At 42.2% G+C, this 15,746-nt stretch overlaps 1 protein-coding gene across 3 annotated transcripts in view; it reads left to right on the forward strand.

Annotated features, from left to right (window-relative positions):
* UAP1 (UDP-N-acetylglucosamine pyrophosphorylase 1) overlaps positions 1-9,926 on the forward strand; it is a 43,274-nt gene extending 33,348 nt beyond the window's left edge. Inside the window, exons 7-11 of one of the 3 annotated variants that reach the window (XM_062192636.1) lie at positions 946-1,086; positions 1,825-2,013; positions 3,910-3,960; positions 8,217-8,283; positions 9,364-9,926. In XM_062192636.1, coding sequence (XP_062048620.1) covers positions 946-1,086; positions 1,825-2,013; positions 3,910-3,960; positions 8,217-8,283; positions 9,364-9,456 — 541 coding nt within the window. In that variant the 3' untranslated portion in view covers positions 9,457-9,926. The remainder of the gene's footprint in view (positions 1-945; positions 1,087-1,824; positions 2,014-3,909; positions 3,961-8,216; positions 8,284-9,363) is intronic. The other 2 variants (XM_062192637.1, XM_062192638.1) reach the window with 2 other exon arrangements.
* The last annotated feature ends 5,820 nt before the right edge of the window (positions 9,927-15,746 follow it).

Below are 15,746 nucleotides of genomic sequence, written 5' to 3' on the forward strand. Positions count from 1 at the left end.
GAGAAAGGTCTTCCATCCACTGGTTCACTCCCTAAATGGCTGCAACAGCTGGAGCTGAGCCAATCGGAAGCCAGAAGCCAGGAGCCTCCTCCTGGTCTCCCACGTGGGTGTAGGGGCCCAAGCCCTTGGGCCATCTTTCACTGTCTTCCAAGGTCACAACATAAAGCTGGATCAGAAGTGGAGTAGCTGGGACCTCAATGAATGTCCATACGGGATGCTGGCACCACAGGCAGAGGCCCAGTCCACTATGCCACAGCACCAGCCCCTAGTAGTAACTTTTTTTTTTTTTTTGACAGGCAGAGTTAGTGAGAGAGACAGAGACAGAGAGAAAGGTCTTCCTTCTGTTGGTTCACCCCCACAAATGGCCGCTACGGCCAGCCTGCTGCGCCGATCTGAAGCCAGGAGCCAGGTGCTTCCTCCTGGTCTCCCATGCGGGTACAGGGCCCAAGGACTTGGGCCATCCTCTACTGCCTTCCTGGGCCACAGCAGAGAGCTGAACTGGAAGAGGAGCAGTCGGGACAGAACCGGCGCCCCAACCTGGACTAGAACCCAGGGTACCGGTGTAGCAGGTGGAGGATTAGCCTAGTGAGCCATGGCGCCGGCCACCTAGTAGTAACTTTTAATGTTCATTATTTCCTTCCTCTCTTGGAAGGATCTCAGCTAGGGAGGTTAGGGTAAAGTGTAGAACATTTTATAGAAGATGTGGAAATTGTGAGAGACATTGGTGTGAACCTTCTGTGTGTGTATTTTGTAATGTGTAAATCAGTTGTCTTTTAAAAATACAAGGTCATGAGTGGAGGAAATCTATTTAATACTGAAATATGAGCTTAAATATTCTTTTAAAATCCTAGTACTGATTGTTGATGCATTTGCTTCTGACTGTAATCAGATTTCCTGGCATTTTGAGTCTGGAAAGTAATCATATCTTTTTTTCCTATTTCTCAGTGTTTATGAACCTCAGTTGCAGCATCATGTGGCTCAAAAGAAGATTCCATATGTGGATTCCCAAGGGCAATTAATTAAGCCAGACAAACCAAATGGAATAAAGATGGAAAAATTTGTCTTTGACATCTTCCAGTTTGCAAAGTATGCTTTGAATAGCGCTAGTAAGATTAAATACACGTTTTGGAAGACAGCTTTTTACTTTTAGTCAGGAAACTATTTTTAGGAAACATTTGATAGTATATACGAGTATCTTAGCTATGGCATTTTGCATAAAACCTCCACCCAGGGTATGTTTGAGCAGCTTAAGGGTCATTCTTTTTTATCAACTAGTCCATTATTTGACTATCCTGCAAAGTTATTAATTTATTTTGGCTGAGACTGACAAGATTGAGGCAAAGAAGTGACCCATTTTTTGTGTTGGATATATTCTTACTGGCCTATGAATCAGCGTTTCAGTGAATATGTTTTAGATTATATAAGTATAGCTTTCTATAATGATCACATTGGATACTGAGATACGCGTCTCAGAATTGCTCAGTATGAAAGTGCTGGAGAAAAATGATCTATATGAGTAATCTCCCCATGAACATTTCTGATGCAACATTTTTGCCTGCTTTTCCCCTCCAGACCAAATACCAGTGTGATCTGTGTGCATTCATATTTCTAGAAATCATTTCTGGAAATGATTTCTCATTTTGCACAGAATATTCCAACTTTCTTTGCCTCAGGGATGAGCATCATTTTAGACAGCTTTCATTTGGGATTGGCTTAAGAAAGCCTGTTACTGAATAGCAAGCCTCGGCTGTGTGGAGTGAAGTCAAAAGCTGTGTACACAGTTTTGTTTCCTAAGAAAGACGTCTTTGTGTGTTTCCACTCTAGGAAGTTTGTTGTGTATGAAGTTGTACGGGAAGACGAGTTTTCCCCGCTAAAGAATGCGGACAGTCAGAACGGGAAGGACAACCCTACCACTGCAAGGCACGCCTTGATGTCCCTTCATCACTGCTGGGTCCTCAACGCAGGGGGCCACTTCATAGACGAAAACGGCTCCCGCCTGCCCGCGATTCCCCGGTAAGCCGCTGTCTTCTCTTTGTGTATGACTGCTTTCTTGCTTCCTGCCTCCTGGACTTCTTTTCCTCTCTGGTATATTCCTAGGTTTGTGTTGGTATGTGCGCAGTTCCTGATGAGGACTAACAATAATTTTTGCCCACTTGGCTTTACTTTCTCTTAAAGAGGAGTCTGTTCTGAATCTCTTGTGTTTTTTTTTTTATGAAACATCGCTATGTCAGTAAATGACTCTTCCCAAAGAATGGTCGGAAGGTAATTCTTTTGTTGTGCCTCATGGTTAAAGCCCATCAGTAGCACACTGTAGCACAAGGCAACCCTCAGCCACAGAGCAGGGGTTGTTGCTGCCCGTATACCCGTGGCCTCACTCTAAGTGAAATCTGTGAGATGCATCAGAACCCCCCCCTCCCACCTGCAGGCTACTCAGGAGATGAAGGCCCTGGCACTTCTCACCGGGGTACTTTCAGGTCCCGCAAGGGAAGTGAGTACACTGGCATTCACTGATACTCAAGCGTTAGAAATGTTTTGGGCCGGCGCCGTGGCTCAACAGGCTAATCCTCCGCCTAGCGGCGGTGACACACCGGGTTCTAGTCCCGGTCGGGGCGCCGGATTCTGTCCCGGTTGCCCCTCTTCCAGTCCAGCTCTCTGCTATGGCCTGGGGAGTGCAGTGGAGGATGGCCCAAGTGCTTGGGCCCTGCACCCCATGGGAGACCAGGAGAAGCACCTGGCTCCTGCCTTCGGATCAGCGCGATGTGTTGGCCGCAGCGCACCGGCCGTGGCGGCCATTGGAGGGTGAACCAACGGCAAAAAGGAAGACCTGTCTCTCTCTCTCTCTCTCTCTCTCTATCCACTCTGCCTGTCAAAAAAAAAAAAAATGTTTTGGGCTTTTTTTTTTTTTTTTTTAACAACTTCATGCAGATTCGGGAACATGATGATTCTTTCCCTCTACCTCCCTCCCACCTACCCTCGCGCCTTTCTTCTCCTCCCTCTTCCTTTCCCGTTCTTGTTTTGGGGTTTTAAGAAGTTACAAATGGGCATGCTTGAAGCTGAGAGAAAGCATTTTTAAGCTAAATCTTGTATTTTATTTTAAAATCTTTATTGACCTCTCGAATTTCCCCTTCTGAATCATTTGGTGGTTCTGCATGTAAGTGAAAAGCGTTTTGCTCTCTAATTTACACAGCTAAGGGAGAAAATGCACATGAGCACCAGAGTGCCTCAGTAAATATCAGAACTCTGGGTCTTAGAATTTACTTTTCTTTTCTTTTTAATTTTTTTTGACAGGCAGAGTCAGTGAGAGAGAGAGAGAGAGAGACAGATAGAAAGGTCTTCCTTCCATTGGTTCACCCCTCAAATGGCCGCCACAGCCGGTGCACTGCGCCAATCCAAAGCCAGGAGCCAGGTGCTTCCTCCTGGTCTCCCATGTGGGTGCAGGGCCCAAGGACCCTGCACCATCCTCCACTGCCTTCCTAGGCCACAGCAGAGAGCTGGACTGGTGGAGGAGCAACTGGGACAGAATCGGCACCCCAATCGGGACTAGAACCCGGGGTGCCGGCACCGCAGGCGGAGGATTAGCCTAGTGAGCTGCAGCGCCGGCCAGAATTTACTTTTCTATCACTGTTTTTACAAGCAGGAGCAGTGGCAGCTCCTGTCTCCCAGCCCAAGGCCACTTTCAGGCTCTGTCTTACAATAAGCTTTCTCCGTGGCATGCCACATTGTTCTCATTCTTCATCTTTGGCCATTTTTTTTTTTTTTTAACCACTTCAGGTTTCTTGTGTCACATTTATGATTTACCATAAGTACCATAAATACATACCATTCACTCAAGTATATTTTGCAACTCCGCTTCATTGTTATTGTTTGATTTGTTTCCATTCCCATTAATGCTTATTTATTCCCACATAGCAGTGCTACAAATGGAAGGTCAGAGACCATCACAGCTGATGTCCATCACAAGTAAATATACCGGCCTGTCAACAGTGCATGGTGATGGGGCTGTGCTTCCCTCCCTACTAACAGCATTGTAGTGTAGTGCTGTGCCTTTCTGGGGGTCTGGAGGGAGGATGGTTGAAGCTTTGGTGGGGGTACACTGCTTCGTTGGTGGCAGGCCTTTGTCTCGATGACGCTAACTCGGATCTCAGTGCATGCTGGAAATGGGGAGCGAGCTTTACTAAAGAATCAGATCCCATAGGTGTTGGCTGCACCCACAGGTTCAAATTTACAGGTGATTGGTAAGGTCCTGAGCAGGCTGCTGGGCAGGAGAACAAATTGGGTTCCTAACTTATGCTTTTTGGTGTGAACATAAGCTAGAGAGAAACCATTCTGCAGCCATGTCTTACTGAATGGGATATATGCTCTCAGAATAAAGGCCTACTGCTCCTGGCATATAAAGAGCCTTTAAAAAATTGATGGAAAATAGAATTACAGGATGGTGAGGATTTTCCTTGAGCCTTTTGAAGCCTCTATGTATTTTCTTTTTTTTCCTCCCAAAGATTTATTTATTCATTTGGAAGGCAGAGTTGCACAGAGAGGAGAGGGAGGGAGGGAGGAGGGGGGAGAGAGAGAGAGAAAGAAAGAAAGAGAGAGAGATCTTTCATCTGCCAGTTCACTCCCGAAATGACCATAATGGAGAGGGTTAGGTGGGCTGAAGTCAGGAGCCAGGAACTTCATCCGGGTCTCTCCTAGGGACTTGGGCCATCAGTTGCTTTTCCCGAGTGCATTAGCAGGGAGCTGGAGGGAAGTAGAGCAGCTGGGACTTGAACAAGTGCTCATATGGGATGCCTGTGTCACAGGTGTTGACTTAACCTGTTATGCTGCAACACCGGCCCAATTTTTCGTAATATGGAGAAAATTTTCTCTATTTCTTTTTCTCACTCTGCTAGCTCTTATTTTTGGCCATTGTGTATTGATTTCGGATAAGTATTATCTTGTTTTTAAGGAAAGTATCCTTTTGTCTCAAGGGCAGGTCCTTTTTACCTAGAAGTAGCACATATCCTCTCTCATCTGGGTACTGACAGAGTTCTAAATCTTTATAGTGAAAGAGTTAGCTTGATGTTCTTGCTACATTTGAAAAGTCATTAGGTCTAGTTTGAATTTTAAGTTTTTAAGATAATCTGGGATGTGTGTACAGGGCGCAGGATCTGGAGCTGGAGGTGATCTCAGAGAGCAGCATTGGTATCAGTTCCATCCATGCGTTTTTCTAGTCCATGTCATTCATCTTTGCCCACAGAGACAAGGCCTGTGAGGGTCAGTATTTCTGGGAGTGGCCTTGTAGACAAGGGCATGGACTTGAAGGTCTGGGTAGTTTATTCCAGGGCCCAGAGATGACTATTGTCCCTCATGCCGTAGTGATGAGGGTGCAGAGCCCTCTGCCATTTCCTGCTGCATGCATCATTTTTTTTTTTTTTTAAGATTTATTTTATTTATTTGAAAGACAGAGTTACAGAGAGAGGCAGAGACAAAGAAGACTTCCATCTGCTGGTTCATTCCCCAGATGGCTGCAATGGGCAGAGCTGTGCCAATCCGAAGCCAGGATCCAGGATCCAGGAGCTTCTTTAGGGTCTCCCATGTGGGTGCAGGGACCCAAGGAGTTGGGCCGTCTTCTACTGCTTTCCTAGGCCACAGCATTGAGCTGGACTGGAAGAGGAGCAGCCAAGACTAGAACTGGCACCCCTATGGGATGATGGTGCTTCAGGCCAGGGCTTTAACCTGCTGTGCTACTGTGCTGGCCCCATGTGTCATTTTTAATATGTGGAAGCAAGCTGACTTTATAATTTAGGAAGTAAGACATTGAGCCTAAATTTCCTTCTTAGGGAACCATAACTTCTAACCAAAAAGTGAAATAATTTCTTGATTTTACTGCTGAAAACAACATCTAGCTATCTTAGTTAAGATACAAAATGTTTTTAAACATGATTTTACTTTTATTTTATTTTATTTTTTTGTTTAGTTACAGCTCCTCGCCCCTGACTTCATTTTAGCCATTTATAGAATAATCAAACTGAATAAAGGTTGGCCCCAAATGAGATTGTGGATTTAGAAATAGTTCTGCTGAAATCCTTAGCACCAAAGGATGCCCTCAGAGAGTTGAAAAAGATTCTTTAAAAGTGAGAGATGAGATGGCAGTATTCTCTGTGAAAGAGGAAAAGTAGGTTGGAGATATTCTAAAAAAAAAAAAAAAAAAAAAAAAAAAAAAAAAAAAAAAAAAAGCAAGAATGCTGAGTTTGGACAAATGCGTTTTTATTTTTCACCTTTAGTGCTTATGGAGTGGTGTTAGTGACCCGGCATATGTCTTGTCAAAGATTTAGGGGACAGAAGTGTTACTGGGCTAATTTTGTATTTTGAGTTTTTAAAATTGTCGTCCCTCCTTCAGAGCATCCACCTTTGTTATTTTGTTGATTTTCGTGGTACTAGAATGGAAGTTACATTCAGGCAGCAGTGTATGAATGTTTCTTGGACTCAGAACTGTTTCTGAACTTGGTACACTGAATCTTTTACAGGTTTAGGTGGAACCAGGCTATCTGCATCTTATCAGTGGGGTGAAACTTTGTTTTTTGTGTGGCTCTTGAGTTGCCCCAGAAGGTCTAGACAGGATGTCTTGAGCTGTTGTGATAGAATCTGGTACATGTTTGGGTAGATGTGTTCCCAGTCTGAGCCTTCTCTTTTCTCTGCATTAATCTGTCATCCATCTGCCCTCATGGTTCGTTTATTCATCCAACAAATAGGACTGCTCACAGACCTGCAAGTGCTGTTAGTATCTTAGTTGCTGTAGTATCTTATACAAGAGAAATGAGTCATTTCTTATAGACTACTGGGAGATGCAAGATGAGCTTACATGAAAGTTTAGGACATTTTCAGATAGTTTGTGATTGTGTGCTAAATATGTCGTGTAGACAATATTTATTTTAGGAGAAAATTTATTTTTTATATAAATGAATGGTAGCAATAGCTATGAGGTGCAGTGGTCAAGAGAAAGTTAGGGCTTGAGGTGCATCTTGGAGGATGCATATGATTTTTATCAAAGGACCATAGTTGAAATTGACGTGGAATAATCCAAAGAGTGCAGCTGTCTTGGTTTGAGTGGAAAAGTAGCAGGATGGGTAAATTGGAGTAAGAGAGAAGAGTGCCTTGAAGTCCAGCTCAGTGGTTCTGTTTAGAGAAAGGTTGGCTTGTACTCAGTTGTAGAAGCCCTCTGATTTTATTGACTCCACCAAAATTTGGGATTTCATACTTGGGAAAGGAGAGAAGGGCCTTGGTTTGAGGTTACAAGAGATGAAATTTTTGTGTGTCCTATATCCTATTGTTAAGATTTTTAAAGTGGCAAATCATGCAGATTTCTAATGGCTATACACAAGAAATTCAGGATTGCCAAGGGCTATCAATGTTAGACTGTGACCTGAAGAAGCAGATTGGCGACTGTGCCCTTTCTTTGCTTGGTTGCATTCTGCCTTAGCTCTTTAAAAATGTAACAGAGAAGTTCTCTGAAGCGAAGTGAATAAATCAACTCGACTAATCTAAGAGACTTGAGTTGAACAGGAAAACCAGGAACTGGGAAATACCTGCCCTGCTCTGTAGAGCAGTACTGAGAGAACTCTGCAGTGAAGGCAATGTTCTGTACCTGTGCAAGCCGCACTGATCGTCAGAGCCACTAGTGGCTACTGAGAATGCTTGAAATGTAATCCTTATGATTGAGAAACTGAGTTTTTGATTTTTAATCAATTTTTAAAAATTATTCAGATTGAAGTAGCCACATATAGCTACTATATTTTGAAGTGCAGCCTTTACAATGTTTGTCAAAGTTAGTGCTTACAAGGTTGTGGTGAGGGTTAAAATGAAGAAATGAAAGATGTAAAACATCTAGCAGTGGGCCTGTCAAATAGTTTATATTCAACACAGAGTCCCTTCTTTATCAGACTGGAACTTGGAAATACTAAAAAAATTAGAGATACATACAGGGATAGTGTGTAACTGTTGGTGAAATGCTGTACAGAGCTACTAGCAATTATTGACATTTGTCCTAAATAGTGTCTTTCTGACCATAAGAATTCCATTTTAACTTGGAAAGTTTAGTGATCATTATGGCAGGATCTATCCCATTTGTTTAACTAGCAGAATTTGTCATCCGCAAGCTTCTCAGGTGGTCTGTCTGCGCTTTCACTCTGGCCAGTAACATAGGAGGCTGGATCTTTAACACTTACTGGTTTTTTTCTTAGGTTGAAGGATGCCAATGATGTACCAATCCAGTGTGAAATCTCTCCTCTCATCTCCTATGCTGGAGAAGTAAGTTTCCTTTGCTTTCCCCTCCTTTTCTTTTAAAAGTAGGATTCTGTTGTTATGCCGAGTTGCTCTTAAAGAAGCTGTGGCGTCTCCTAGTGGCCATGCGCTGAGGAGCTCCTCTTGGGAAGGAGCTGAGAAGCTGCACTTGTCCTGAATTCTGCTCTTTGAGAATTCCTGTTGCAACTTTGCATCTATCCCATAAGTGCGTTAGTTGCCTGTAACAGAAGTCTATACTGTTTAACCTGTTTTACCTATCCATTGAAATGCAATGGGCTTTAAAAATGCATATTCAGTTCTATTTTTTTAGATAAATCAGCTGGCACCTTTTAAAGCAATGTGATTTTTCTTTCAAGGAGTCTAGTTTCTTCATGTACTTTTTTTTTTTTTTTTTTTTTTTTGGACAGGCAGAGTGGATAGTGAGAGAGAGACAGAGAGAAAGGTCTTCCTTTTTGCCGTTGGTTCACCCTCCAATGGCCGCTGCGGCCAGCGCATCGCGCTGATCCAAAGCTTGGAGCCAGGTGCTTCTCCCGTACGGGTGCAGGGCCCAAGCACTTGGGCCATCCTCCACTGCCTTCCCGGGCCATAGCAGAGAGCTGGCCTGGAGAGGGGGCAACCGGGATAGAATCCGGCGCCCCAACCAGGACTAGAACCCGGTGTGCTGGCGCCGCAAGGCGGAGGATTAGCCTGTTGAGCCACGACACCGGCCTGTATGCTTACTTTTAAAACCTGGATTTAGGGTTCTCTACTATTCTAATTATATATATATATTTTCTTGGAAATTCTTGCTGATCCTGCTTAATTGTTGTATAAGAAACAGCCATCTTGCTGTTAACTCTACCGGGTGTTGATTACAGGAAGAGTGAACATTATCTTAATAACTTTGGAGATAATGATGAAAATCATTTTGGTGATGTTATGTATTTTGTTTCCATAAATAAGCTCAGTTTAAAAAGTATGGTAAGTGACTTGACTTTTAAATTCTTCATCTCAATCCAACTTTTGGTAAGCAAATTACAGCAAGTCTAGCATTGCTTGGCAAGCACCCACAAGTTTTTCTCTGTTTTGCTTCAATCTTTTTTTTAGGGACTAGAAAGTTATGTGGCAGATAAAGAATTCCATGCACCTTTAATCATCGATGAGAATGGAGTCCATGAGCTGGTGAAAAATGGTATATGAACCAGACACCAAGTGCCATCACAAGAGGAAAACCTTTTATTTTTGATAGACCAACTGTGAACCTACAGGACGTCTGTTGGAAGTCTGAATTTGCAATATACACAGTTTCATTTTTCTTGTTGAAATCTTACAACACAAACATCCCAAGCTTTCCATGACTGGACTTCAGATAGCATTTTTATGATTCTCAGCTCACTGAAAGTCTTATTTATATTTTCAGCTGTATAATTTTTTTCCAAGCCAAGGAAACCATTGGTCACCCAGGAAATTTCCTACACCACAACTATAGTCAGGATGTCCAGCATCACTTTACTTGGAGCTGGAAGCATTTATTTTTGAAGTTGTATATAGTAATGTTATGTTGTACATGCTACAGGGTTTCTATGGTACTAAAAGTTTGTTTTATTTTATCAAACATTGAACTTTTATAAGAAAATAATTGGACAGTAAAATAAAATTATCTTCTTGTCTCTGGAGTGTGATTTGTATCTTGAAGAGATATTCCATTGGGAAAAGATGAAACAGGAAAAACTTCGGGGCCGTGCACGAAAACAAATTGATGCTCTGTGAGGTTGTAGTCACAGAACTTTTTTCAATGAACCTCTGACTTTGGCTTTATCTTCCTGTTTATAATAACGCTCAGCTAAAGCTTTTGCTTACCAAGGAACATTTGGCAATGTCTGGAGACAGTTTTAGTTGTCACAACTGGGAGGATAAGGTGGTAGGACCGGCATCTAATGAGTGGAGATCAGAGATGTTGCTAAACAATGTATAGGGCATAGGACTGCCTTCTCAAAGAATTATCTGGCCCCAAATGTCAAGTGTCAAGGTTGAGAGACCCTGTTTTACATCATTCATTTACACCATTTTGTGCAACTATTTGATGGCATTTAGGAATTCAAAAAAATGTAGTTTATGGATTGGCTGAGAAAAATTAATACCATTCCTGTTTTTTTTTCTAGCTAGAATGCTTAAAAGAAGAAGAAAGACAAAGGTAGTTCTTTGCATATGAGGTATAGATCATTGGTCATAGCAGTGACTACAATGCAGTTTGTGTCTAAAACACAGTTTGTGTGAAAATACTGAGCATTGTAATGCATTGTACATAACACTTACAAATTAACCAAAAAAATTAAAATGAGGATAAGAGATAGATAAGATTAAGATAAGAGAAAGATTCTAAAAATTACATCTAGAGGAGAGATTAATAAATTTTATTTTCCACTAATGTCTTCTCTCAAGATGCAATTTCATGGGTGGGTCTTTTGTTTAGGGATCATTGTTTGAAAAGGGCATATTCTGTCTGCTCAGCATCTATCTGTGGTTTTTGTACTGAGGCCTGAACACTGCATCTATCATATTTTCTCTTAGTTTAGTTATCAGTCTAAGTTTTATTATTGTTTTCCATTCTATTTTTCAGAAAGATGTGTGAAGTTTGCCAATGAGCTCCAAATAGACTGTGAGGACAGAATGCAGAACTTTTAGCACCTGAATGTGTGCATTATCTCCTTCCTCCAGACATTCACCTGCTACTTCCTCTCCCCGTCTTTAGGATCATAGCATTAGTGCTAGGGAGGGGAGGAATGGAAGCATGGGATTGTGGTAGTAGTGTTATTGGAGAGGAGCAATTATTGGGGAATGCTGGAGACTAAGGGCAAAAAGCCCGAGAGCCTTTGAGCCATGAGATTGTAGGATGATGGCACTGAGTATCTTTAGTTGTCCTCATTAAATAATTATTCAGAAAATGCAGAATTAGGTAAAATGTTTATAGAATATGAATTAGAATCATTTGGTAATAGTGTGATAAAAGAAACGTGTTACTAGCCACCTTATGTCTGGTCCAACCACACCTGCTACATGTTTACTGTACTGATAGTCACAAATGAATATATAAGCCCCGAAGATGTGTCCAGTGACAGCTACTGGAAGATCAGCCAAAAATGCCTTTTTATTCTCAGTTTTGGAAGTGATTCTTGAGTCTGATTGTATTTCTAACCCTAGCTTACTGTCTCCAGCATTGTCTCATCATGATTCATCATGGTGTGTCAAATCTCAGTTACCCAGGTAGGAAGAGGCAAGGGGACGTCATGCATACTCTTAGGAGAGTGTCTGCAATGCAGTCCATGCACTACTGACATGGAGATCTGTTTTTCCACTAGCTGAGACTGATGTTCATGCAGTCTGTGACCCGCTTTGGCCCCAGTTTAGAAAGAGCTGGTTGGGAAGTGATCAATGAATGAGTCATCCAGTTGGACTGAATGCCGGTCACATGCCCAGTACTATCAGGGGTCAAAATGTATAACAGTCCACTCCTTACAAAGTTGGCAATCTGGTTAGAGATAACATTTAAAAAAAATTTTTTAAAGAGGATTAACACATATTACACAATTAAAAGATAATTCAGTACTAAAATGTAAGGAATTAAATTCAATAAGAGTTAAACAAGATGGTCATTTATAAAGTGGAGTTTTGTGGCAGACTTCCCAAAGCAGGGACCAGTGATTTAGTCTAGCTGTGTCCCACACTGGAGTGCGTCGGTTTGGTCACTCCAGCTCCCTGCTAATGCAGACCCTGGGTGGCAGGCTCCAGCGGTGGCTCAACTTTGACTATTTTGGACATTTGGGGAATAAACCAGTGGATGGGAACTCTTGTTTCTCTGCCTCTTAAAGAAAGAAACAATGGGATCTATATCTGTAGATACAGATTTATAGAGAGAGATTATCAGAGATTGGCTCATGTGGTTATGGAAGCCAGGAAGTTCCATGACCTTTTGGTAAGCTGGAAAAGCATTGCTGAATTCCAGTCGAAAGCAGAAGGCTGGAGAGCGAGGAGACCCAGTGGTTTAAGTTCTAGTCCGAGTCTGAAGGCCAGGGAATGAAGTGCTTATGTTTGAGGACCAAAGATGTATGTCCCAGCACAGGATGAGAAAATTCATCCACCTCCTTCCTTTTTCTTCTGTTCAGACCCCCAATGGATTGGATGATGCCCTTCCACATTGATGGATGGCTGTGTTCTTGGTAGATCTACTGCTTCAAACGCATGTGTTTTTGCTGAAGCACTCTCACAGACACACCCAGAAATAATCAGCTATCTGGGCTGCCTTTAGCACAATCAAATTGACATAAAATTAACCATTACTCCCACCATAATTCTTAAATTGGGGTCTGATGGGGTTGGTGCCGTGGCACAGTAGGTTAATCTTCCGCCTGCAGTGCCGGCATTCCATATGGGTGCTGATTCTAGTCCTGGCTGCTCCTCTTCCAATCCAGCACTCTGCTGTGGCCTGGGAAAGCAGTACAGGATGGCCCAGGTGCTTTGGCTCCTGCACCCATGTGGGAGAAATAGGGAAGAAGCACCTGGCTCCTGGCTTCGGATTGGCGCAGCTCTGGCCATTACAGCCATTTGGGGAGTGAACCAGAGGATGGAAGACCTTTCTGTCTCTCCTTCTCATTGTCTGTAACTCTACCTCTCAAATAAATAAGTAAAATCTTAAAAAAAAAAAAATTGAGGTCTGATGTCTATGTACTGACAATAAAATGCCCCTGAATAATTCAAAATGTATTATGAAAAATCAATGAGGATTTTAGTAATTAGACCCATGTTGCCTATAGTAGGCACTCCATCATTTTAATTCTGATTTATTAGATTTAATTTCCCTAAGATGCAAATATGTATTGTGATTCAGAAATGGACCATTACACGGAGACTGATAATTACTCTGTGGAGAAAGGGTCACTTAACAGCATCAAATTTCCAAGCACTAAGATATGAGGTTAGAAAACCTGTTACCGGTGATTTCCTAAGTATAGTCTCCTGATCACATACATCAACATCATCTGGAGACTTGTTGGGACTATAAATTCTAAGGATTACTTATTATGTGTTTGGGGATGGAACCTAAACATTTGTGTCTCATAACCCCTGATTCTGATGTGCACTAGGAGTTAAGAATCATCACTGTAAGAGAATTTGGCAGGGGCCGGTGCTGTGGCATAGTGGGTGAAACGGCTGCCTGCAGTGCCAGCATCCCATTTGAGCGCCGGTTTGTCTCAGCTGCTCCACTTCAGAATCAGCTCTCTGCTATGGCCTGGGAAAGCAGTAGAAGATGGCCCAAGTCCTTAGGCCCCTGCACCTGCGTGGGAGACCCAGAAGAAGCTCCTGGCTCCTGGCTTTGGATCGGCACAGCTCCGGCCATTGCAGCCAATTAGGGAGTGAACCATCAAATGTAGGACCTCTCTCTCTCTCTCTGCCTCTCCTCTCTCTGTGTAACTCTGACTTGCAAATAAATAAATAAATCTTTAAAAAAATTTATTTATTTATTTGAAAAGCAGGGTGGTCCCGAGAGAGAGAGAGAGAGAGAACTTCCATCTACTGATTTGCTCCCCAAAGACCACAACTGATCCAGGACAAAGCTAGGAGCCCAAAATGCCATTTAGATCTCTCCTATATGGGTGGCAGGGGCCCAAGCACTTGGGCCATCATCTGCTTCTTCCCCAGGCACATTAGCAAGGAGTTGGATAGGGAGCAGAGCAATTAAAACATCGAACAGGCGCTCTGATATGGGAATCCAGCACTATCACAGCTGTGGCTTGACCCTCTGTGCCACAATGCTGGACCTCATACAAATATTTTTTATATTGGTTTATTTGAATTCTGTTCAAACCTATTTATTACCTTTGACTAATATGTCTCCTAAATGTCTTTTTTAATATTTATTTATATGAAAGGCAGAGTTACAGAGAGGCAGAGGCAGGGAGAGGAACAGGTCTTCCATTGCATTGCTGGTTCACTCCCCAGATGGCCACAAAGGCCAGAGCTGCGCCGATCTGAAGCCAGGAGCCAGGAGCTTCTTCCAGGTCTCCCACATGGGTGCAGAGGCCCAAGGACCTGGGCCATCTTCTACTGCTTTCCCAGGCCACAGCAGAGAGCTGGATCAGACGTGGAGCAGCAGGGACTCGAACCCACGCCCATATGGATGCTGGCACTGCAGGCAGCGGCTCTACGTGCTACGCCACAGTGCTGGCCCCTCTTAAATGTTTTTTAAATCTGTGAGACTCCCTCCTTTTTTTAAGAGTGATTTTTTGAAAAAAAAAATTGTTTTTTCAAAATAAGCTTGCAAATTTTGCATTGCCTTTCCATGATGTTCTTTTAAAATGTTCTACTATTTCCCATGTTTCTTGAAAACTGTAGTTATGTATCTGAGACTTTTTCAAATTTGGGCTTATAATACCTCATCTAAAGACTTATTATAAAGCTGCAATAATCTAGACAGTATGGCGATGACAAGATCGAAAACTATTAGTGGAACAGGATAAAGAGTCTAGATATAGACTCTCACATACTCACATTTGGCCAATTGGTTTTCTAATTTGTTTATTTATTTGAAAGGGAGACGAAGAGAGAAAGAGAGCAAGAGTGAGTGAGGGAGGGATACATCTTCTATTTGCTGGTTCACTCCCCAAATGGCAGCATCAGCCGGGTCTGGGCTGTGCTGAAGCTGGGAGCCAGGAATTCCTTCCCATTTCCCACGTGGGGCAGCAGGGGCCCAAGTATTTGGGTCATCTGTTGCCTTCCCAGGCCTATCAGCAGGAAGCTGAACTGAAAGCAGAGCAAGCAGAACTCAAAGCAGCACTCCGATATGGGATGCTGGTGTTGTGAGCCGTGGCTTAACCTGCTGTGCTACAATGCTGCCCTCGCCAACTGGTTTTCAACAAAGGTGTAAAGACATTTCAGTGGAGTAAAAAATAGTCTTTTAATCAAATCATGCTGGGATAATTATATGTCCATATGTAAAAAGTGAGTTTTATACAAGCATTGCCCTTTATGTAAAATTAACTTGAATTTGAGCATAGCACTAAATGTAAAACCTAAAACTACTAGTAGAATACAGGAGAAAAATATCTGTGACCCATGGATAGGCCAAAATTTCTTAGCCATGCCACTAAAAGCTGAATTCAAAACAGAAAAAAAAAAAGAACTTTATCAAAACTAAAAACTTCTGTTCTTGAAGAGACATTTAAGAGAATGAAAAACAAAACATCTAGATTTTTAGAAAATATTTGCTAACCATGTATCTAATAAAGAACTTGAATCTAGAATATGTAAAGAATTTTCAAAGCTCAATAATGAAAAAATAACCTAATTTAACAAAGAAAAAAATTTGAATACTTACTTCAATAAGGAGAAATTGATAATAAATGTATAAATGAAAAGATAATGAACATCATTAAAGGAAGTGGAAATGAAAACCATGATGATTAAAAAGAGCGACCTCACCAAACCTGGGCAAG

This window comes from Lepus europaeus, chromosome 5 (assembly GCF_033115175.1).
Source record: "Lepus europaeus isolate LE1 chromosome 5, mLepTim1.pri, whole genome shotgun sequence".
Taxonomy (NCBI): domain Eukaryota; kingdom Metazoa; phylum Chordata; class Mammalia; order Lagomorpha; family Leporidae; genus Lepus; species Lepus europaeus.